The following is a 24745-nucleotide window of genomic DNA, read 5'->3' as shown; positions in this document are numbered from 1 at the left end:
TAAATGTCAGGTTTTATACTAGTCCATTTTTCCTTTGACTTTGGTTTGTATGACTTGAAAAAAATAAAAAAATAACATGTACAGTCATGCTGACTACCCACTTCTTATCAGACTTGCAAAATCCAGTGTTTTACAGAGCACACAAAATCTGATGAATCTTGAGCAAATGAGAGTGAGATTTTGATGAGAATGATAACTTCATTTTTAAATCAAGTCTTACGTGTATGATATTAATTCCCCTAGAAGTGGAAAGCACAGACAGATTGAAGCTGTCTGTAAGTTTGACTGCAGTTCTAGACTTTCTGCATCCCACACAGAGACTGTTGGCATGAGAGCAGAGGGATGGATGCCGCGTTATCAAGGCGACTGTTTAACAGCTCAGTGGAAAGAGACAGTTAAAGTCTTTTCTTCGTCGGGGGAGAAAGTTGGAACTTTCACTCCTCTGCTTTAAACCATGTGTGCTGACGACAAAGAGGAAAAGAAGCTTCCTCTTGTTTTTTTATTTATATATATATTATATATAAAGGGACACAGTAAAGCAGTACAAATATTAAAATAATCCTTGTCCGGTAAGGACGCTTATAAATATTTTCAGAATTCCTGACATATAAAGAAACATAACTCTATGTCCTAAAATTTATTTATTTATTTCAATAAATGTATAAGTAGTTGAAAATAAACTTGCAATGGATAAACATGAAGTGCAGTAAGAGGTAATGGCCTTATGTAACTTATGCTCAGATACTGGGGTTTTGTCCATAACACTGAGTTCTGGGCCCCAGTCCAATAAATTCACTGCTACCTCGTCTGAGAGAAGCCCCCAGGACAAGAGCTACTGCCTGGACACACTGCAGAGCACGGGCCCCCGGATTACTGCAAGTCTGGGGGGACAGATGATGGAAGCCAAGGCCTAGAAAAAGTATGCTAATGTTTCTAAAGGTAAACCGAGGTCGTATTTAGAGGAGCTCTTCTCTCTGCGGATGCTAGACACGCTTTGACTTCCAGAGATTCGGATAATTTGTAGTTTTTGATGGATCTCTCGGACTGTAAAACCAGCTGGCAGAAAAAAGAGAATTAGGCAAATGCTAACATTTTCGTACAACTTCAGCTGCAAAGTTAAGAAAATGGTGGCTAGAAAAAAAGGGCTAGCATGCTTTAAGAGTGTTTCGCAAATGCTAACAACACTGCTACTAGGTGTATAATAACAGATTTTAGTTGGGTTACAGTGTTGGAACAAGCTAAATTTCAACTCAAATTTAGACTAGCCATACTTGTGTTTGTCCTAATCTTGGAGCTCGTGTTTGGTTAAGGTACCACAGACTGTTACTGTTATCTGCTATAGGGTTTTTTTTTTTTTTCAGACACATTGAGATGCCCAGGTGTGTGAAACTCTGATGGCTGAATTCCATTCGATTTTCTCAGTTTCAAGTTCCTGGTATCATGTATTCTGACCTGTCTTGGGTTACTAGCTCACTGTGACATTAAATAATAATATAATACTAAAACAGATTTTACTTTATGTGTGTTTAGATAAAGCTACATAAAGTTTGATTGATTCAAATTTTACATAAAAGTTGAACTTTATTGCCATTGTTCTAAACGTGTGAACCATACAGTTAGCATCTACCAGGCTGATGGAGGCTGTATGCACAGGTATGTTCAGAATATGCATTGTTACTAGACAGTCTACAGGATATGGCTACAAACAAAAAAGTTTTTTCTTTGCTTTGGGTACTGCAGGCTGACAGGGCTGTGAGTAATTGCCCATCCAAATCAGGATCATAATATTGTCATTCTTTTCACCAGACCGGTTAGTTCAGCTGTGACTCCCTAACACATTCGTCTCTGTGGCACATAGTGGCTGAGCTTAAAATAATGGGACCACATGGTACTGGTGGAGTCCCAACAAACATTGGTCTGAATTAAATCACCCACGTACTTAGTATGTCAACACAGAGTACTTATTTTTCTTTCTTAGAAGTCATACATCTCTTAAGGACAGATCTCCACTCTGAAGGCATATTTTAAAGTATGTGCTGCGGAGTACCTATCATCAGGCATTCTGTTTGTAGAACTAAACCATAGAGGAGGGTGCGGAAAGAGAGAATATTGTGTGTTTCTTTTTAAGTAGTGGTTACTGTTGAAAAATGTGTAAAAAAAGACAGGTTAAAAAAACAGGATAGAGAACGTGTAGAGGTCTAAGAGCACTCACATGGCTCTCATGTTATTTTCAGGCAGTAGAGGGATCTCCAGAAGTTTGGTATTGGATTGCATGACTTCATGGCTGGCGGTGGAGACAGTTTTGCCAGTGATGCGGTGGACCTGGTAGAAGGCATGTGGTCGCAGGAGGCGGTCGTCTGCGGTCCCAATGAACAGCTGCAGGGTGAGAGGCTCGCTTTCCATGTACCCATAAAGCTGGCGGGAGAACAAAGGGACCCAGGTGAGAGGCAACATCAGGTTTTCAGACCCCCATGTCAGGCAACCCCTCATTTAGGAAATAGAAATTGAATGCACATCAGTTACTGATAGTTAACAGGGCCTTTAATGATGGCTAAGAAATGGCAGAGGGTCTGTGAAAATAAGCCCCTTTTGGTTGTTTTTTTGGTTGGGTTGGAGACCTATTTTCAGTAGTCTACACTTGTTCTTTTCTCTAAGTTAGTTCTACATTCAATTAAAGAGAAGATGAAGATAAAGTTTTTTTGATATTTCTGAGGGTACATGGTATAGGGATCTCTAGGGCACACAAACATGAAGACAGATGGAGAGTCTGGCTTCCCATCACTTCACTGATCATTAAAATCTCAATACAGCTATCAAAAAAGAGAGGAAAGCATTCAAGTGACTTAATAGAAAATGACCTTTAGACAAACGAGGTCAATCATTTCAGGTCTCAAGGTGTGATGTCTCAGACTTCAGTTATTAATTATTTAGAATAAACATGAGTTCCATAAACGGGATGAAATCAAAATCTAAACTTCAGCAAGTAATTCATTTGGATCTTGCACATTTCAACAAACCACTAATGGAAACCATGGTCAGGTAGTGTTTCTATAATGACTATCACCATACATTAAGTGTGTAAATAAATGCTTCCATACAGGTACAGTAGTTAAAACCTTACACCTAAATGTGATAGGTAACACCAACAATCTTAACGAAACGAGGTATGCAGCCCCTTTGCCTTTGGGCAGTTATGAACATGCATTATGATTTCCATTAAAGCTTGGAGACTGTGTCCCACTGTGATGAAAGAGACTCCTGTATCAGAACCACCACTTCAAACAGCTACCACTTCCTCTAGCGGGCCTCCATTAGCTACTACTGCACAACTAATAAAAAGATCAAATCTTTAAAAAAACAGAAGAAAAACTCCATGGCCGTGCATAGTCCCCAAAGTTTCGTCAAGTTTGGGGTCAAACGCACTTCAAATATAAACTGGAACTGACGATTGACATTTCGGCGTCCCTGGATCACTTTCTGACAGCGTCTAAAGTAACATGATTTGATGATTTAACCGAGTGTGTAATGGCTCAGAAATATGAATTCCAGAGTGCGGTGAAGGACAACTGATACTTTGTGAGTGATTTCTGACCAGAAATAATTTGCCAACCAAGAACATTTCTTGTGGAGCTGAGTCTTAACACTGTAGACCTCCCAGAATGTGCTTTTCTCTTCGCACTGCAAAGTGTTGATATGGCCATAGGAGGGAAAGCTGGTGTGGGCTCAAAAGTCTCTTCAAACCAAAAAACTGCTTCAGGAAGCTGCTGAATCCATCTGCTGGATAGAAAAACCAAAATCTCGTGGACCTCTGTGGATCCACCAGGGTGGCTACTTGACCGCATGTGACATTTACTGTGAAGGATCAGTTACTAGACCAGGGACTCACCAAGCTGTGGACATTTGAAAAATCCCACAAATTGGTCAATTACCCCAGCACACAGCAGTGCGCTGCTTTGGACCAATTTTCTTTGAGCTCCGTCCGAGTGAAAACAGTGGTAATGTCAAACGGAATAAAAGACCCTTGTTGTTTATCTAGCAGAATGAGTCATATAACAAAATGTAGACCACATGTAACCTATGACATAATCTGATTAATGGGTTTATAATTACCTTTGAGAGGGCAAGCAGGGATGGGGGTGTGAGGAAGAGCAAGGTTGATGGAAGACTGGGGAGCTATGTCACTGGAAGACTGTGGAAATTTGTGCTAGGATGTCATGGGCGTAGCTATAGGCCTTTGGTTTGAGAACAAACTTGTCTGGATACTGTATTAAAAATCGTCTGGTCTGATAGTCAGCACAAAGATTAAACGCCTTTGGTCTAGACTTGACAGATCGTTTGGATTTGAAACAAGGCTAATTATGTGTTCTTTTACTTCCCAGTTACAACAGTTTCAAAGTTCATTATCTTGAATAAAAATAGAGTATGACGAGTCACCGGACAAGAGTACATATCCATATGCCTCAATAATCTAAGCACCAGTGGTTATCTGGCTCTCCTCTTTGATTCAGATATCAAGGGATTGCATAGGGAGTGGTAAAGCTAAGGCTGTCATTCATCTCCATTTCCAACCATCCTATTTTTCTCTTCAGCTCCCCATAGTGTCTCTAGCAGCTGTCTTGACCTGTGAGCTAGTCACACATGCTAGTCATCAGTGAGTTAGGCCGAGGTCAGGAGCTTCTTGAAGTCTTGGCATCCCAAGAGACCACTTCATCTGCACAGTGATCTCACCGGCTCTCCTTGTTATATTTTACTTATGGTGTCACCAGAAGTAATTATCCATAGCCGCACATGCTACCAGTTACGTGTCCACTGACTTGCTGGAGGGCTACGGTGGAGCATGAGGTACAAATCTGCAACACTGCAGCATTAAATTGCATGACGTTGCCTTAAGATTTAATAAAGGACAGACAGCCACTCTGCAAAGCCGTGTCGTCTGTCACTTACGCCTTGGTAGACATCTTTGGATTCCTCTGTGACCTCCAACCATTACCTCAGCCGCCACGTGGCTATAAGGAGGCCCACAAGAGAGGCAGGAGGGAGGTGGAGAGTGTGGGCGGGTGGGGGGTCCTTATCGCTTCACTCGCCCTGCGGTAGCACGCGATTACGGTGGCGTCCCTACTCAAAACTGTAATGACCTCATGGAAGAAAGGAAGTGATTAATGAGGTCAGTTGGTAGCCTTGGTGACGCTGGTCTTCCCAGCAGCAAAAGAAAACGGTCTAGTCCCCCTTGGTCGACCTCCCTCAATCCCTTTACCATATGTGCTCCCCTGACCCTCTCCTTACGGTCCCCCCTTTCTCTTCTGCTAAACTCCTGTGATGCTCACTCAACTGCACACCACAAGCAGAGCGCAAAACTTACTTCTTCATTTTATCCTCAAAGGGGGAATACGACGGAGGGAGTCGAGATAGCCGTAAACTTAAAGTGGGGGCCAACAACCTGGGCTTGGCGCACATACATACGCATGGACACACACCTGTGACCTCAGCACTGTATTTGTGTTCAATGCCGCCTGTGAGGTTGGACCAGAGAGCCGCTAATGTTGACCAGATGAGCTTCCCTCGTTGGAACGGCAGCCCGTCTGGCACATGCACTGTATATTTATTTTCAGATAATCTAAACTGAGTTTAAATCGAGGCTTGATTTGCTGCTGTTTCTGGGTGCCAACTCCAGCCACCGTGTCAGCTAGATCCATTTACACCTCCCACCGCAAGCCACTGTTGCATGAACCATTTCTGATAGCTGGGGCTTAAGTAAAACATTGCGGATGTGGCAGCTGATGCATTAATTGTGTAATTGTATGCAGCTGCATTGTCTGGGTCAGTTGTGATGATATGGAGGGTGAGCTTAAAAGGGAGAGGAGGCAGCATCCTGTCTGCTCTCCACCATTCATCTCCCATTTGCCTTGGGGACCATTTCAGATCCATCACCAGTACAGAAAGCTTCAGCCTCTGGGGTGTTTTTTTTTTTTGTTTTGTTTTTTTTTCTTTCAATTTACTCATTTGTTTCACTCAGTGAAAATCAACTGTGATAAAATAATGAGGGTATTTTTTTTTTCTGCAGCTAAATATATATATATATTTATCCTTCAGTTTCTTTAGTCATGGTGACATTCTTATTTCTGTCTCCACCTGGCCTCAGCAGTTAAAGGAGAAGCATTTGAACATGTAAAGTTTAATACGAACTTGGTGGTAAATTAGATATGTCTGGCCTGGCTAGAAATTGAGTGTGGATACACTCCACAGGCTTGCAGTGGGCTGCCTTCTATCCAGTGATTTCATCACTGCCTGGAGAAATGTCATGACTCGTAGAGGTCCACGTGGCGCAGAGGAGGGAGAAGTGAGGAGAGGTGAGGAGAGGGAGAGGACGACTGGAAGCAGCAGAGGAGGGGGGTGGAGGGGTAAGCCTGAGGCAGGGGAGGAGGAAACACAACGGCAGATTCAGGCTTTTTCCCATTATCACGCTCCCCTCTCTGTCAAGTGCTGACACACGCACACAGCCAGCCTTTGCTGTACCCAATTAAATGTACACTCATCCAAGTTGTCTCTCCTTCCAGACTTTACTCCATCACCCTCCTGCCCTGTTAATGTCTCCAGTGCCTCATATTGAATGCATAAGGCAACATATGCAATCCTTTAATGTACTGCGTTTCCATGGCTCCACATGCTGCTCCTTTTAAGAGCAACCAAACAGCTATATCCCTCAAAGTTTTTGTAGAATTGAGTACTTCGGTGTTATGTCATTAAGGGCACAGTTTCAAGCACAAGCCCATGTCTAGACCAGCGAGGGTCCAAATTCCACATAAAAATAATGGCTTTGTTACCAGCACAGCCTGCCATAAGAAATATCATCCAAACCTACAGAGAATATGAGTAAGATGATGCACAGATGACTGCTGTGCACCCCTAAAAGTAACACTACCCAGTAGTGTCTTGCCTCATAAATCTGTGGGCTGTCTGGTTATCACCTCAAACCAGTGAAAACGATGCACATTTCTCTCTACTTTTTCCACTTGCTATTAACTGGTAATTAGTGGTAGCCCAAGACCAGTGTAAGGGAAGCCCCGCAGATGGAGAACCACAATTGGAGAGTGGCATAAATACCCCTATGGGCACCGAATAACAGCCCAGACTACTCTCTAACGGCACTGCTGGGCTCGCCAAGCATTTTGAATATCAAACAAGAGGCGGCAGCAGATTTAATGAGCAATTAGCAGCCACAGCACAGGGTGCTGCGGATCGGGGGGTTTCTTCGAGACATTACGCAGCCGGCGAGAACCGGAACCCAAGGTGAAACCGCACATGTGAGGGGCCGAGCACATGTTCTCAGGCAGTCTTTCATGTCGTCGTGGCGGAAACATACTACAAATTTGACGTTCGCTGCGTACTGCTGCAGAGGAAGGGAGATGGGTATTAAGTCACGCACACGCTAATAGGGATGATGGCCACATCCTGTTGAAATTACACCATGTCTGTTGCTGCTTTAGACCTAATGAGAGAGTGTGTGTATGTGTAAGGGGGGAAAGCCCTATAGGCCAGTGATTATCCTGCATGAACAGGCCAAATGCAGGACTATACTGCGTGCTGTAGAATAGGTTTAATACTCCACAGGTGTTGTTGTCTGCTGTTACCAAGGCCTCGTGGATGTGTGTGTGTGTGTGTCCTGACTGAAGCCGAACCTGAAAGTCTTTGCAACATCTTTAACAAAACCCATATTTCAGACCAGAGCAAGGTCACGTCCTTGGTCACTATATTCTCAATGAGAATAATTCACCACATTTAACTTTTTTTTCCCAGTGTTCTCCTCTGGAAAAAACCATCAATCACTGTTGCGGCAGGAGCCTGAGTCAAGGTAGACCAGGTTGTTGGTTTTTCCTGAGGAGGGCTTTGAAAATCATCCTGTAGACGTTGGGCATAGCTGTGGCGAGGGAAGGGAGCGTCTGGAACAGTGTGAGAAGAGCCAGTGGAGTACCCATGATCCTCTTAATGTCATTGTGGTCTGCTGCAGTGAATAAAGTGGAAAAGCAGCCGCGGGGGTCACGAAGTGGACCAGTGGTGAGCGAGGTGATTGAAAGGCTGCAGATGCAGAAGGAGCAGAGGGAAGGACAAAACACGGGACCAAGATTTGGTACGGGAGGCGCAGAGAACCAGTAAGCAAGCAGCGGTAGGGTAATGGGTAAGTGCAACCTATAATCTTTTCAGCAGGATGCAGCTAATGTAAAGACACTCATTTATCCATGCGTCCTCCCGCCCTTCCACAGAATCTCCATCCAAAGAAGAAAACAAGGAATAGCAAGACAACAACAGCAAATGGACCCTTGAGCATTTTGATTTGACTACCCGTCAGTCTCTCCAGGATACGAGTGTATCCTTTCATGTTTTTCATTTTTCAACCAAGTGTTGCTTTCCAACACATGTCACCATAACTCACGGCGCGCGTGTCTGATCATCCATGAGCTGAAAAAACAACAGAGCCGTGGATGACTGGGCTTTAACCAAGGGACGCCTGCTGATGTGGATTTGGGAGACGGTTGAAGGATGAACGGTTCACAGGGAGCGACATGCACAGGCCCCCCAGGGAGAGAAGGAGGCACCGGTGCATGGAAAGGGGAGGTGGCATCCGATGGGCGCTGGGATTCTGTCTCCCATCCACCCCCACCATGATCAGCCAACCTCAGGGCTACTCAGGTCCTAATCAGCAGGATACAGAGCATCTCTAGGGGCAGCCGAGCCAAGACCCAGCTGCTTGGCGACTCCCTCTGCCTCTTCTCTCTCTTTCTTTCTACGCTACCCAGTCTTAAGCAGCGCACACACACACACACTTCCTTAGCTGCTTCCTACACCCTTGCCCCGGTGTCATTATTGACTCATTCTCCTTGACTGCACCTCACCCATCCAGCGCCTGCCACTCATTACCACGGGGCACTTGGGACTACAGCGTGCTCTATCCTACAGGATTACAACAAGACAATTTCACCGAGCACCACAACAGAGACAGAGGGATCGAAAAAGGAGTGAAAAAGTCAGGTTTCATGAAAAATGTTGTGCTTCAAACTCTGTGAGGATACAGTACATGTTCCTCTATATCCCTCCAGCATGTACACTTGATTGCCTAATCCTCACAGATTTACTTTTCAGCCAGCTGCCATGCTCGCAGCGGTTTCCATTCAACATATCCCAATTGACTGCACATGCAGTATCCAAAGCATAAATCATGTCAAGAGAGCAAAGTATGGGATATTAGAGCAGGTGTGACGGTAAACCAGCCATCATATTTTCTCTGTGGCTGCTGCTTACTAACGATGGGTTGGCATCATCAGAAATATCCTTGCAAAGCTAAATCACTGCCTGCCATGCATGAAGTAACTCCTCAGCCTAAATCAGGCTAAAACTTCGCATGCAAAGACAGACGGGACATTTTTTATGACCCTGGGCCCTAGAGCGAGCGCGTCAGAAAGGGCCACGGACTGAATCGAAAACACTCTCACCTGCCACAGCTGTGTATGGCAGACCGAGTCTGGTCGGCCTCTTACTGCGGCGTGGGGAGGTGCGAGAGTAAATGTTGATTCATCCTCCCGTTGATATACAAAGGTTTGCAATGAAGGGGAATGATTACCTGTATTTACAGAGAAAACCTAAAGGTTGACAGGTCTGTTTATAACACCGCGTTGGCCAACAGCTGTCAAGTGCATTTGACACTGAGCGTACCAGGATGTGCTGACAACATCTATTTACAAAACAGCTGTGGCGCTAACAACGTCAAATGCTAAGTGTGTGACAAGGATGGACCACCAACCTTAAACTGGTCTAAAAAAGAAAAAAAAAATCTCAGGGAGCAGAGTGTGACTACACACACAAAAAACAGAGCATCTACCATCTAAAAATCTTTCATTTCTTTCTTTAAATACAGTTTAACAAGACGTAGAATGAAGGCAGTTTTAGTTCGAATCAACTACATTAAAGACAAATTGGCCCTCTCTTAAAGACGTGCACGCTCCAATAAATCCCCACCTTGTGTAAACTGAGATGTCAGCGCAGCGTGATGACAGTGGAGCAGAGAAAGGAGCTCTGTGCTAAGCTGCTGGTGAGACTGACGTGTGCTCTTTAAGTGTTTGCCAAGTATAATAGTGAGAGGCGATGGTCCTCCTCTGTACTAATTGAGTCAGCGTGCACTGCTGCTGGTCAGAGCGACCTTTTACGGCAGTAGATTGACTCTCTAAGCTTAAGGGAACATTAATAACGCAGTAAATACTGCAGCGCTGCTAAAAAGTTACAAGAAAGGCCAGTCTTTTTAAAATGCAATCAATAACTCGATAATGAAGTAGCACATTGAATATCATACCAGTGTAAGATTTTTAAATATATATTCAATATTCAATGATAGCATCTCTTCAGTAGCAACATGAACATAGTCTGACTGATAATTTATGCTAAGATCTGAAGAATCTGGTCATAAGATAGAAAAAAACAAGACTAAAAATGAAAAATAAAAAAAGATAGATCATGAAAGTCCAGAATAATGAAAGGAATGTCTGCCCTGACTTCACTCTGTGACTGCATGCTGTCATAACGTCAGCGACAGCCAAATGTCAATGTCATTGGCTTGTTGTTGGACACAACATCTGCTGTTAATCAGCATCCACTTGTTACCACTCATGCTGTAATGACAGCGACTTATTACACGGTTCGAACACACAAGACAAACTCTGCCTCTGGTAAATTAATAGATACAAACATGCACACCTTGAGTCTGATCCATGAAGTGCGCGTGCTCGTGGCATACCTGTACTACGGGATGTCCTCCAGACAGCGCCTTCACGGCTCCTCGGCTGCCCTCGGTCTCGTAATGGGCCCTGTGGTGGGACTTCGGCTGCACCTCAATCTGCAGGTTGTACGGGCCAGAGCAGGACGGAAGCTGCCAGTCAAGTGCTGGCAGGGATTGGCTGTAATGATATGATACATTTACTATCATTAGGGGAAAGTTAAATGACATATAATTTTCTGCTGAGTGCTTGGAATGAAACCATGACACATTGAGAATGGGAATGTCTTTTTAATGAATTTTCTGCTTTATCTACTTCGCCTTCCATTGGCTTCACCAAAGTAGGAACTCTTAAGTTTTATTCCAGGGATCTGGGGTCCAGCTGCTGTTAACAAAGTCTGAATCAAAATGCTCTAAAATTGCTTTAAATTAGCCTTAAAATGTGACACTTCAGTCTTTGGTCTAACCCAACTGGTTTGATTCCTTTCCTCCATTTCATCATGGTCTATAATCTAATCATTTGAAGTAATTCCCTGACGTGCGTAATTCCTTGAGCCTTGGTAATAATTAGTGGCCCTTTTTTATGAAAAATAAATGAGAGACAAATGTGCCCTGGTTAGAGAGCGGTGTGTTTTCGATTATGGTATGACAGGTGGAAACAGACACGGGGTGTTAAGAAAGTGACAGTGGGAGTGAAGACATTTCTAGGGCACAAAAACAAATCTCACACTAACCGGCAATCAGGCCATCCTTTGACGCAATAATCATCCATTACAAGAGGGTGGCTGTACTGTTATAAACAGCCACGCGTGTATTGAAGACAATGGAGTTATACACTGGAAGAAGTTCAGCTGCACACCCCGCTTTTGAGGGTGATATCTCTTTCTCAGAGCTACAGATGGCCTCCCTCAACATCATTGTTCTAGAGATGGGGAGTCAGAGCTTCCCATGTGAACAAGGCGGAGATATCTAAACCAAAACAAACATGTGCAAGACAATATTTCTCTGTGCCGGATGCCTGGTAAACGCAAACCCCTGACCTGAAGGGTGGCTCAACTGAAACCAATCTCTGGCATCTCTGTGGAACTTGAGGGCTGTTTGTTGACCCAAAACGAACCGATTTCCCCCCGCAGGGCTTTATCTGCCCCGTCAGTGCATGACATCACACTGGCTACACAGAAAGAGATGGGCCGGTGGCGCGACAGAGTAGCGCAGCAAGCCGGCTGATTAACTCGCAGACTCCTTCCCCTTCAGCCAGGCCTGTCACCATTACTTCCTGTAGCTCACTATCTTAATCAAACACTTGATTTCCAGCAGGAAACTGTGTTATTGGCTGGGAGAAAAAAATGCAGCAAGGAAACAAAAAAAAAGAAAAAAGCTTACCTTGCTCAAAAGACAAAAATCAACAGTATCTTTGTGTGCATGAGAGTAATATTGTGAGTGAATGCCTGCGCCTGAATGCGTTGTTGTGTTTGTGTGTTGGTTATCTTAGCAACGGCAGCACGCGTATGCTGAGCGACTCCTCACTGTGAATTATGATTTATGAAAGTTTTGATCTTCAAAGAGAGCTCTTTTGGAAGTGGAGAGCTTGTATCTTTGAGTTTGTGCCTTTTGATGTGGCCTTTGAAGATTAAGAACTAAAACAATCTTCTCCTCCTCACAATGAAGGTATACTAAATATAGAAACAAAAAGACAACTAGGAGTAATGCAATTGGATAAACAGCACTGTCTAGAAAATGGTGGTCCTCAGACTGAAATAATCTGTCTGAAGAAGTACAAATCTGTGCATCAGTGTCTTCTCATGGCGTATTTCAGTCAGGTTTAATTCTGCCGTGGAAATACACAACCTACCTGAGGTAAGGCTTGGGTTTAGACCAGGAGTATGGATGCTGTGGCACATCAAGGAACCCTCCGCAGTAGTTCTCTTTCTTGAGGGCCAGGCGCGAGGGGTAGTCCTCATGGCAGAGCTCCCCATCATGGCCCAGCTCCTCACCACCAGGTTCAACCTTCAAACTCATAGATGCTGAGTGGTCCAGCATCGTCTTCCGTGTCTTGATTGGAATTCCCTCCCCCATGTCCACCACTCCGTCTGTGGTCAGAGCATTGATGGCAGCGACGATGGCGGAGTTGGTGTACTGGTTGGTGTTGGCCAGCCAGCTCTCGTCTGTGACACTAACCCTGGGGGAGCCATGTGGAGAGGGGACGGGCGACTGGCTGGGTGAGCAGGTCGTCTGACGGTAGGAATTGCCATTGAAGCTGTACTTTCTCTTCCCCATGCCTCCGCTGCTGCCTCCGCCACCTCCGCTGCAGGAAGGGGAGTTTGGCCTTGAGCCACGAGGTTGTGCTGGCCAGCCTTCATCGGCCATAGCTCCAATCTGAGGGGAGGTGGAGGGTGAGTGGTGAGGGGAGCCTGCAGGGCCGCTGGCATGTGGACACGAGAGAAGCGAGGACGACCCTCGGGGAGAAACGCATGGAGACTGCCAGGGGGAGTTCTGTGGGGAGTTGTCATAGTTGTAGAAGCCAGACTCGTAGGATGATGCCTCGGAGTTGCAGCTGCGTGAGGAAATGCTACTTGCTGGGCTGAGGCAGCTGGGATCACGGTAGCCGTCTGCATTGGGCAGTGTCAGTGTGACGATGGAATTAACTCCTCGTTTGATGATGTGGTCCTCACTGCAGCTCTCTTCTACCTCATCCTCTGGGTACTGGCTGTAGGCTGTGATCTCGATACGAGGGCTTTCCAGGGCCGGGGCACCGTTGGGTCTCAAACCGTGGGGCAGGTAATAGCCCGATGCTGCGTGGTTGTCATTTTGGAGGCTGTAGCCTGTCTGGTGGCATGAAGAAACTGAGATGATAGGACTGGTCTGCAAAGTGTGGTACTGGTTGGCCAGACAAGGGTTCCCCATACCCAGCGGAAGGGACAGGCTGACATTTGGTGTGTAGCTGTATGCATCTGAAAAAAAGAAGCATATTTATTAAAAAAAATAAAATAGACACGATTCACTACAGCAAAGACCACACCTTAATAAAAGCACAGACGTTTATTGGTAGACAAGATGTGAGGGAAATGGATGGATTTCAAAAGGGAGGTGAGAGGGTGAAGGCACACCTTTATAGGTAAGCACAGGGAATAGAATGACATGGGGTGTGGTCTTGTTCCTGAATTTAAGTTATAATAACTTCATTAATACCTTCTACATTAATGGCTTTACAGTCACAATGCCACATGAGCATTTTGAGGTTCAGAGTCTTGCTCAAAGATGCTTTGGCATGCGGTTCAACATGCTAACCCTTCTGATTAGTGGACAACACAATCTACCTACTAAGCCACTTGTTACACATGTTACTGTAGTGACTTGCACAGACTGACTACGCTCTATAAACATCTGGAGAAGCTTAGCAATCATCTCAAAGCAGTTACTATACATGGTCGTTGTGCAGTCACAAGTTGCACATCCACTCTGTCTGATCAGTTCATCTAAGGCTCAATTTGGCACACCCTGCTGTCATATGTGCTCTGCAGGAATTCCTCCAACAGCACTGATGGATGCTTTATTTGATTGATTGCATCACTCACTGAGTGAATTAGGCCCTCCCCTGTGGAAAACTGACAGCACTCTCACATTGCTCTGAGCTTGTGATTAAGTCAGGGAGAGTTTGCTGCACTCACACACACAGACGCACACACAAACAAAAAGGGCCTGCGCAAGCAAGCGCACAAGGAAATCATAGACAGACATTGGCATATGAATTTGGTCACTGGAAGTCTGGCTGGTGTGCCTCTTCACGCAGCCTTCTACCAGGTGGCTGCTGTGTCAACAGTTGTAAATTGTAAATTTCACGCTTACATTGTATTGATAATGTCAACTAGGGTAGAAGTCGCCACAGAAAGAATATCATTCAGTATGAAGCTCAGTGAAGGGCATTCCCCTCACTGCAGCATGCTATATTTGTCAACCACAATGCTGTGTATCACATGAAATGACAAATCTGTCACACACCACATAATATGTGGGTAGCAAAGTAAAATTAGTTCATGGGAACCTATTTTTAGAGGTGACTATGTGATGTACAGCACACAGGTTTAACACACACCACTAGCACAACGCAGACTTAGAAAAGTTATAATTTTTCTGCAGGGCATTTAATAGCTTATCCTTTGACTGACTCTTTCACAGAGAAACACACTCACTCATGTCGTTTTCCTTTCCTTGCCACAAAAAGAAAAAAAGAAGAAGAAGAAGAAGAAGAAGAAGAAGAAGAAGAAACCCACCATGGTCCCCAAGTACTCACCTCTCTCAGGTTCATTCTGAACACCCTGATTGTACTCAAACACATAGCTGAAATCAAACTCCTGCTCGTCATTCTGGAAACTCTCTTCTGCCCCTGTCATTATACACTGCGTCAACACAAAAACTAGTATGCCCTCAGCTCACACTTCTCTGATGCTTTCCTTTTCTGGTCTGTACAGATGCTAACCTATCCACTCCACCCACCATGAAACACCTCCCTACTTCACTCCTTGACAGTTTTTTTTTTTTTTTTAACCAACACTGACTTTTTCTAACACCCACTCAAACACAGTGCAGCTTTCACTCTTGTGCGCTGCATGATTTTGAAACTTGGCTTTTCCGCGTCACCCGCGTCACGTCTGCTGAACCGACAAAATTATACCAGATGAGAATTTGTGAGGCGAAACGGATGAAAGAAAAATAAAAAAAAAAAAGTGACTCACACTTGAACACAAGGCAGTGCCTCTGCATTAGTGCAGTTCAAAATGCGGTGTAAGCGGAGTTATTTAGAAAACAGTGACTATCACACAGTTCGTGGCACGCTCTCTCGACAATTTTTCTCAATTATGCTATTGTGATCAAAACGCTCCCTGCCCACAATCAAACCAGCGTGACTAAAGAATGGATGGGTTTATCCACGGGGATTGTGGTCTAGGCTGGGCTCAGACTGACGGGACCTCAGAGGGAGATAGGTGGTCGCCCACAGAAGTCATCTGCAGCCTTTGCAACTAAAAACCCCAGGGCCACTTATCGCACACGGCTGACTATGGGCTTTGGCAAAACACCAGCAGAGTCCGTGTGTGTGTGTGTGTGTGTGTGTGTGTCTTGTGTAGCAGTGAAGCAGCCCTGCTGGAGCTGTGTGTGGTTAAGCACGTCTCCTTGTCAAGCAAGCTCCCCGGCATCCTTGAACGCACAGATCACAGTTCTCTCTCTCTCGCGTGCGCGCGCGCGGGCGGGCGGCCGCGCACTCACCCGCAAACGTACGCCTGTTACCAATTATAAGGCTTATGCCGAGGGATCGAAATGAATAATAATAATACCACCCGTTCGCCTGAAACCTCGGAGACAAAATTAAATTCTCCAAAATCCACAAAGACTCAGTGACGTCAGCGGTGTGAATTAAGACAAAACTTGTGATGTTAAATTTTGCTGCTATAAATGCTGAATAAAAGAGCTTAAAATAATTATAACCAAGGCTGAGTCATCCTCCATATTTAAATCTATCCAAGCATCTCTGCAGGCAAAGAACAAAACTTTGTCGACAGCTGGAGGCAGTTAATTAATCCCTGACCTCTGACCTCCAGTTGCACATGTGTAAATAACCTATACTCTAATTGTGAATTCATAAAATACACGTGTTTTTAAAGTGACAGGAACACATTTTTTAAAAAGTGCAACACTGTAACCCCACTATCTTTCATTATTGCACACAATGGGAAGCACCTGCAGAGGCTGGAGACACCTAATGGTGTGGGTGTAAAATGGGTGCATGCCACTCATACTTAAAGCGAGATAATCCGATTCTGGCAAGTCAAAAAAAAAAAAAAAAAAAAAATCAAGAAAAACATTTGTTTGGCGGCACTTTTAAAGAAAAACAAACGTGTCACACCACAAATACAAATCTTAACATCTTCCTAAAAAATATTACAATTTATTTTTTTAATTAGTAACAATTTATCGATATTTCTTCCCAGTCGCCTCTTTATTTTTTACAAAATGTGAACAAAATATTCTAACAGCAATATGACACAGACCAGTTTGCATGAGCTGCACCACATAAAGACTATAAAAGTTAAAAAGATTAACCAAGACGTGTGTGCGCGCTGGTTTGGAAATTTACCTTCTTCTGCAGACTTCATATCGACGGCGAGAGAGGTGAGAGGCGTGTGGAGTCCCCGCTCCTTACCGGCTGCTGCTCCAAAGCTGAACTTGGAATTGACGCGCACACAGAAGGTATCCTGCATTCAACAAGCGATGCGCAACTTTCTCCGGCTGCGCGACACCAACGAGCAACGCCGTCACCCGGTGGCTGTGTTCACGGCACAACTGATTTCACCTCATACACCGTTAAATAGAATGCATAATGCGGCGAGAGTGTTGAGAGAGTCACAGGGAGAAAGCGAGTGTACAACTTTTGAAAACGCACCGCCGGTGGACGGTGCGCACGCCAAATGAGACGGGAACGGATGGATCGGGAGAGCGGCGCTGGCACGGTAACGGCTGCGGATGGAGCGCTGTGGTTGAGGTGAGTTTGGCTCTCCTTCGCCCCAATGAAGGTTTTAAAGATTCTCCCCAGGTCGATGACGCAGCGCGGTTTGTCAGAGGGGCCGGCTCCGGTGCTTTTAATGCTGGGAAACACCCTCCGTCCTCCCTTCAGTGCGCCGCCCATCCAGGGATGACGCGACCGGCTCCTGCAACCTCCTGATGATGTCTTCCACTCTGGGATCCCACCGGAGGAGGTGGGAGGTATGTACACGTTTGTGTTTGCATGAGAGGAAGACAGAAGGGGAGGGGGGGCATATCATTTAAGATAATGTCAACAAGTGATCCATCCATGCCATTTTTGTAATGAATAGTTGGTTTATGAGAACAATTAAGGTAAGTTTACTTCTAGTGGGGCATTCAAGTTTTGTGCCATGAAATCTATAATAATTTATATGTATTTTTTTATGTTCTTCTCAATGCTATTTCTGATTACAGCCTTTGTGAAGTACCTACAAACAACCTTAGCTTTCCTCCTAACCAAAGCAATGTAACCCCTCATGTTTTTTTCTCCACATGAACCCACATGACATCTGATTTTTTCCCATGTTTAGGGTGTGAAGGTCCTACAGGACACAGGATACCACCAAGTATCACCTTGCAGCACACTCACTGATACGACTATAACGAGCTTCCTCGTTACCACTGGCAAACACGTACTTACATGATCACCAGCATTGTTCAAACATTCCCCCCGATCCCTGTGATTACAATCAAAACTCAACACATATCGCATTTCGTTTCCAAATTGGTTTCCCTTGTGTTTGAGGGAAAATTTCACAGTTTCGCCCGAAATAACCGGCCCGAACCACCGGTAGCACAAACAGTCCGCGTTCCTCATCTCTGCTTACTTTGTATCAGATCAGTCCCCAGTGAATCTGTGGTGCTGCCTTGAGCTTTTGAGGGAAATACTGAGGTTCTCTTGTCAGCATTTTTTCTTAATTTCGCTCCTGTTATCATTTATCAAGCTTACAGTTGCCATCTTATGATTTTAGTCTCTGCTTTGGAGTCAAGGCTGGGGTCGCCCCTGTGGATCAGGCATGTTGCAATGCATCACACAGAGTGTGAATCTAGTGAATCTGGAGGCCAGGTCAAAACTTTGCGCTGTTTTTCATGTTTTTTGAGTTTTTCCTAAATGGTTTGGTGTTTGTGTGTCAGAGTAACATCCAGGTCTAAAAGTTTCCCAGCAGAACACTGAATTGCCACAAGATGGTCGATGGTATTTACTTCTTCTGTCAGTGGTTTTAATGGTGTGGCTGATTGGTGTAAATTGACATTTAAAATGTGATGTGCTATTATAATAATGAAATCATTAAATTAAATTTAAAGGAGAGACTATGGAGTGGTAAAACATGTAACTGTTGAATGCATGTGTAGAAACAGTCCCACTTTTTACAAATAAGAGATAAAGAAACATGGGAAAACATAAACTAAGCAGAAGAAGGATATCTGGTAGCTTACGTGAGTGCAATTAACAATGGCAGAGACAATCTGCAAGGTAATTTCTTTTAAATGGGGTCCAGATTTCAAAAAAAAAAAAAAATAGAGAGAGAGAGAGAGACTCCTGCGAGTCTGAAAAGTGACTGGCAAGTTTGAGGATGATCGCACTTAATCAGAAGCAGATTGGCTTTTGGGGGCAGGCGGGCTGTGGGGCAGGCGCGAGCAGGCTGCATGTGGGGAAAGTAATGGTACGCTGTGTTTTCTTTGCCTACAGTAGCTCTCTGGCGTCAGCTGCGGCTTGGCGGGTGTGCACGTGCGAGCTCAAAGATGAAAAAGCAGAATCACATACTTTAGGAGATGAATTACGATACAGACCGGCGGTAGGAAAAAAAAAAAAAAAAAAAAAAAATGTAGCTGCACAACTGATTGGCACTGTCAGCAGCGGGACGGGGCTGGTTGTTGGACGGCTTCAGAACCCCGTGGTGGGGCACCGCTCGGTGGTAGTCTGAAGGCTTATCTTGATGGATTTTGTGATACTGAGGTAAGCGCCATTAGCTACAGCCTGTCAACAAGAATCAGAGCACTTCAGACCGTCTACAGCAGCAGACATTATAAGCATCAGGTCATTAAGCAGTCTATAAATCATTTAAATAGATAGGCCTGATGTGAAAACCTGATGGTCTAATGACGCTCATAACGTATGCATGTGGAGTAACTATAGATTACCTTGAAGCTCATTTCATAAACACGACTGTGCCTTTCTTAACAGTCGGACTCAAGCTCACATTGAAATCTCTAGTTTACCCACACATGAGATGAGATTTTTGAATTACTTACTTAATTTGTTTTTAACAGAAGATAAATGTTCAAGACATAAATTTGTCATTCGGACAAATTGGAAAATACCCTTGCTGAGTACTAAAACGTTGTCTCTTCATGCTAGCACCTTGCACACTTGACCAGCAAAGCTTTATTTTATGCTAAATATAATGCGCTCCACTCAAATTCTCTCGTGCACTGGCATCAGTAACGGTGAAGCTTGAATTCCGAACAGGTTGCTGTGTAAAAGAACGAGCAGAATTAGACTTCGCCTCTCTGGAAATGCAAGATTATAATTTATAGTGTTACTACATCTGGCCCTGTGACACCGCACGCACCGAGCAGCCACAACATGTCTGCGGAGAGCATTAGGGAGAGGGACGTCTCGCGCTCAGATTTACGAGCGGCCTGCTCCCCCGCTCGTGCGTTTCACAGAAAATGATCATTTCTCGTGTCCCCGTAAACAGACACATGCTGCTTTTGCATTTGCACAAATTGAGCTGTTACTGCTCCGTTTCGCGATTCGTCCAGCGCAGCGCATCGTGCCCGGGATCAAATCCGGGCCGGGCGCGTCCGTCGCGGACCTCAAACTCCGCTGGTGTTACTTGAAGGTTCTCCCCTTGTTTTCTGCTATTTGTGCTTCGCTTTAGTGCGGTGCATCGCTGTAAAGGGACTGGAAATCTTTGGCAGTACTGCTGATGATATAATAAATGACAAGAGTGGGTTTTGCAGCATAAGTGCTGTACTTAATGCCAGCTTCTATAATATTTACTACCAGCGGTTTGGCCCAGGAGTCAGTCTATTTCTTGGCACGGCTGGAATACATTTCTTAGAACTCCCCATAAAAGATTTACATGTGAAAGACGGACCAAAAGTTGACAGGTATAAATAATCACATCTTAGGGCCTTCCAAGACTTTGGGCTTAGTCCTGTCGTATTTGTTTGTCTAGACGTCAGGAATGCTACCATTTGAGGGGAAAAAAGAAAAGCGGAGCTTGAGGCAAACACAAGGACACTAACAAGACGTGTAAACACAGAGAAGTGAAGCTCACTCCGGGTGAATCTTTGTGATACATAAAATTCAAGGCTGCAAACCCGAGCTCTTCCCTCAAAGCTGCACAGTTAATCCCCTCTTTTACAACATATAATTCACGTTTGACATATCCGGGGAAATGTGCACACTGGCATCTTGAGTTCCCTACACTATTATTATCTATTTTCTAAGTTTTTCTATGAGCCATAACTTGAATCAGGCAGCTTTTAATAGCCGTAAACACTCGTTTGTGCGCACTCTGTTGATACAAGTTTATTAGTCAGCCTGCAGCGAGGGTGGCAGCTACCACAGCCTCAGACGTGGTTACTAGTCACCCTCTGTTGTTTTATATTATTCCTGTCTAATGCGAGCGGCGATGATGTCGAATGAAGAAGTCTGCGGTTAAAGAGGCCAAGTTGTGAATGGCTGCGGTCAGTTCCGTCCCTTGGCATGAGCGTAGCGCGCACACAGCCCGAGTTGTACACACTTCTCGACACTTCTGCTTTTCCTTTGTCAGCGTATGGAGGTGCATACTTTGTGTGCTCACAATTGGAGAACTGCTTGGAGCTATCTTAGGCATGTCTGGACACTGCTGTATGTTTAGCTCCCGGCTTTTTTCAGAGATTCCTCTTCGGAATAGGAAGTAGCATATGTCTGGCTTGTAAACCAAAGGAGCACGGCTGTCATTGTCACACGGCCATTGACTAAGTTTGTGCGTTTGTAAAAAAAAAAAAAGAAAAAAAATTCAGGAAGCCAATGTGTGAGGCACTGTTGTTTACATGCGATGCTAATTTAATATCTCTTGGATTGTTTCCACTTAAAATCACTACCCTCACACACTGCATACACTGATCAGGCATAACATTATGACCACCTTCCTAATACTGTGTAGGTCTCCCTTGTGCCTTCACAAGCCTTGTGACCCATCAGAGAATGGGTATGGGCCTTCTGAGGGTGTCCTGTGGTGTCTGGTAACAGGATGTTGTTACCGGGGGCCTTTGGGTCCTATGGGTTTAGGGGAGGGGCCTCTGTGGATCATCCCACAGATACTTAATCAGTTTGGGATCTAGTGAATTTGGAGGCCAAGATCAACACCTTGTCCTGTTTTTTTGTGTGTGTGCTGACGATGCCTGCTGCCATCAAGGTGTGTCATTGTTATTGGGTGGGGGTGCCTGGTTTGGGATGGGATGGGTAGGTGGCACATGTCTTAGTAACATCCACCCGAATCCCAGATCCAAAAGTTTCCCGAATTGTCAAAAGATGGTCAATGTTAATTACTTCTCCTGTCAGTGGTCATAATGTTATGCCTGATCAGTGCACGTCGCAATATGCACAGTCTATGTCCATTCAAGATACTATCTGACATTTAAATAATAACTGTAGGGGGGGAAAAAACAATATATTACATAGAAAAAATATACCCAGCAAAGAAAACAGCAACTCTGAGAAAACAAAATCACAGAAGTATAATAATGCTCTCCACTGCACGTTTGTTATCCTCCAGATTAAATACAGCTCCACGGGGTTGAAATATCAGAACAGTGTTTGTCCAACTAATGATCTATTACTGCACTCTATCCGTGTTGTTTCTTCTCTTTTTTTTTATCTTTGACGGCTTTTGCTGACAACGTGAGTTGTGATAAGAGCTCCGCAATGGGTACTGTATCTTACCCGCATGTGTAACTAATTCAAAACCTGTGGCCAATAACGGCTTCTATAGGTCAAAGGCACACGACCTATGAGACAATTTTCCGACATCACTTCTAACACGGTTAATTACTCAGGCCAAGACATCTGAAGAGGGCCGTATTGTCTGTTTTAAACAAAACAGTATGATGTAAGCGTATTTTTTTTTTCTATTAAAATGTGTATCCGTTCAGTTTTGTTGCAATCCCTGTAATGGTTATGGGATTATGAGGGCGGATGGTTTCATTTTTCTAGCCTATGACTGTCACATCCAGGTCCATTACAGTGATTTAAACCCGAGGATATATGCCAAGGCCACTTTTACTGCAGGGCTCTCCGGCTTGGCTGCTCTACATTAAAACGCATTTATACAGTCCAGCACAGCCAGGGATCTGGGTATACGAACAGGTCAATCACAAATCTGAGCTCAGTCTCACTGCGTTGAATCATCCTGTCAACCAAACACAGAGAGTCACCAGACAGTCACTGTTTCCATTGCTCTTTTATTTAACTCAAAGATGACAGGAGGTTTACGAGGCACAAAGACAACGCTAATGGCGTACACATTTAGAATTGATAAAAAGAAATCCTTCTTTGCAAATGTGCGTGATAATGACATAATAGGTCTGTGATCAATAAGGATTCTTACTCATTTTTTTTTCTGTTACAGTATACAGTATGTGCATAATTCACTAAATTCACACTCGCCCCCTAAGTGATATTGTTTCTATTTGGATTAACCCTAATGCATTTTGGGAAATAGATTAATTTGGTTTCATATGAGAAGATTAATACCACTCTCACATTTTTCCATTAATTATGAAGCTGAAGCCGTATGATTGTTGGACTGTTGAATGGTCTTGCCTTCCTGCTGTGATAAAACTCAAGGAGAGCTGAGATAGAAAAGTGGCTCACGCTGTGTGCCAGTGCCATGAAAGAAGGGCATACACATACAAAACTGAATATGCCACGAGAACTGAAGGGTCATGCCATCAGTACATACTGCAGCATGTGCTACGATGATAGCACTAACCATTTAAAAGGAAAAGACTGGCACAAAAATTTGTATTTTATAAAAATGCAAATAGTTTTTAATTGTTTATGGAATTTTCTGTTCTGTTTCCAGTCATCATGCTAAGCTAACCTGCCCATTTCCTAACTCCAGTTTCGTACAGACCTTTGAACATGATAGCACCTCTATCTTATCTGGCTCTTGTCAATCAAGTGAACAGGCATATTTTCCCCAACTTGTTCATATAATCAAGACAAATGGGCACTTTTGTATTCAAGTTGATGCACATAAATACACTAAACATGTAAATAACCAGTAAAATGTCCTAGCTACGTTGACCAGACACATACAGTATATGGCAGTCAGTGTTGGCTACATCATTCCCCTATAGGACTTTTCCATATTTCATTGTTATCATTCATATCAGGACACTGACTTCCTCCCGTATTTGTTTTTCTGTGACCTCAAAAATTCAGAGTCACTGTTATTAAAGGGTGTGTCCATGTGTGTTCCTTTCTGGGGTTTTTAAACGAAAGCGCCCACTCGGCGGTGACGTACTTCGGGTAATTTTGGAAGATCTATAACATACAATTCTCAAAGAGGGCTTGGCGCAGTCACAAAGAGGCGCTACAACCAACCGCTCGAGGGTTTAAATGTGGAAGCATCATCATGTGGAACCCTAGGTCAGGTCGCATGGAGAGATGCGTCGGAAAATTGTATTTTGATGCGAAAACGTATTTGAAAATTTGCATTTTGAACACGCTTGAGAAGAATAAACATGAAAAATGATGTGCTGTTCCCTGTTTGTTGGCCTGACTGACACAGAAACCCTAGAAGTCACTATGACATTTACACTATTTGATTTCCAAATTATTTTACACCTCATGCAGCCTGGAAGTCAGCCCGGCTTCCCTTGCTCATAAAACGCAAGCAGCAGAAGGTTGGTCTGGAGTTTCTCCGTTGGGAACTGATTCATGCTCCAGCATGGATCAAACAGGCCAATCAAATTGTTTGGCCTGGCAGGACTGGTTGTAGGACCATCGAATTGTGTGCCAAGGTATTTATTTATCTGTATCAGTGGAATCGTGCCCCGTAATGAAATCCAAATGGGTGTTCGTAGATACGCTTCTTGAAACCACACAATGCATGTTCATGAACTTCCTTGGTTGTCTTTGCTTTCTTGTAAAATGCGAGCAAGTGAAAGCATAAAATGCAGTTATGCAGTTCGACTATTTCCTCCAGATTGGCTTAAAGAAGATTTATTATTATTAATAGTGGAAGGCACACAGAGCGTCCTCAGGAAGCACAGGGTCTTGTAACAACAACTGATTCTTCTGTTCAATCAGTGTTGGATTCCTCCAGACCGTCCACGTGTGGTATCACATTTCAAAGGAGCAGCAGTATGTTAGCGCCTCCTTTAGCCTTGTCACACCAGTAGGCACAC

At 44.2% G+C, this 24745-nt stretch overlaps 1 protein-coding gene across 2 annotated transcripts in view; it reads right to left on the bottom strand.

Moving 5' to 3' along the window:
- The window catches only part of LOC125016891 (nuclear factor of activated T-cells, cytoplasmic 1-like), a 55455-nt gene extending 37742 nt beyond the window's left edge, over positions 1–17713 (bottom strand). Inside the window, exons 1-4 of one of the 2 annotated variants that reach the window (XM_047599647.1) lie at positions 16890–17713; positions 12612–13710; positions 10781–10940; positions 2213–2415 (exon numbers count right to left, since the gene is read on the bottom strand). In XM_047599647.1, the coding sequence (XP_047455603.1) occupies positions 2213–2415; positions 10781–10940; positions 12612–13710; positions 16890–17013 (1586 nt within the window). In that variant the 5' untranslated portion in view covers positions 17014–17713. Of the gene's footprint in view, positions 1–2212; positions 2416–10780; positions 10941–12611; positions 13711–15050; positions 15725–16889 lie in introns of those variants that run through there. The other variant, XM_047599648.1, reaches the window with a different exon arrangement.
- Between the last annotated feature and the right edge of the window lie 7032 nt (positions 17714–24745).

Source organism: Mugil cephalus, chromosome 11 (assembly GCF_022458985.1).
Source record: "Mugil cephalus isolate CIBA_MC_2020 chromosome 11, CIBA_Mcephalus_1.1, whole genome shotgun sequence".
NCBI lineage: Eukaryota > Metazoa > Chordata > Actinopteri > Mugiliformes > Mugilidae > Mugil > Mugil cephalus.
The sequence above is the reverse complement of the archived record's forward strand: the minus strand, read 5'-3'. Positions and strand labels throughout refer to the sequence as shown.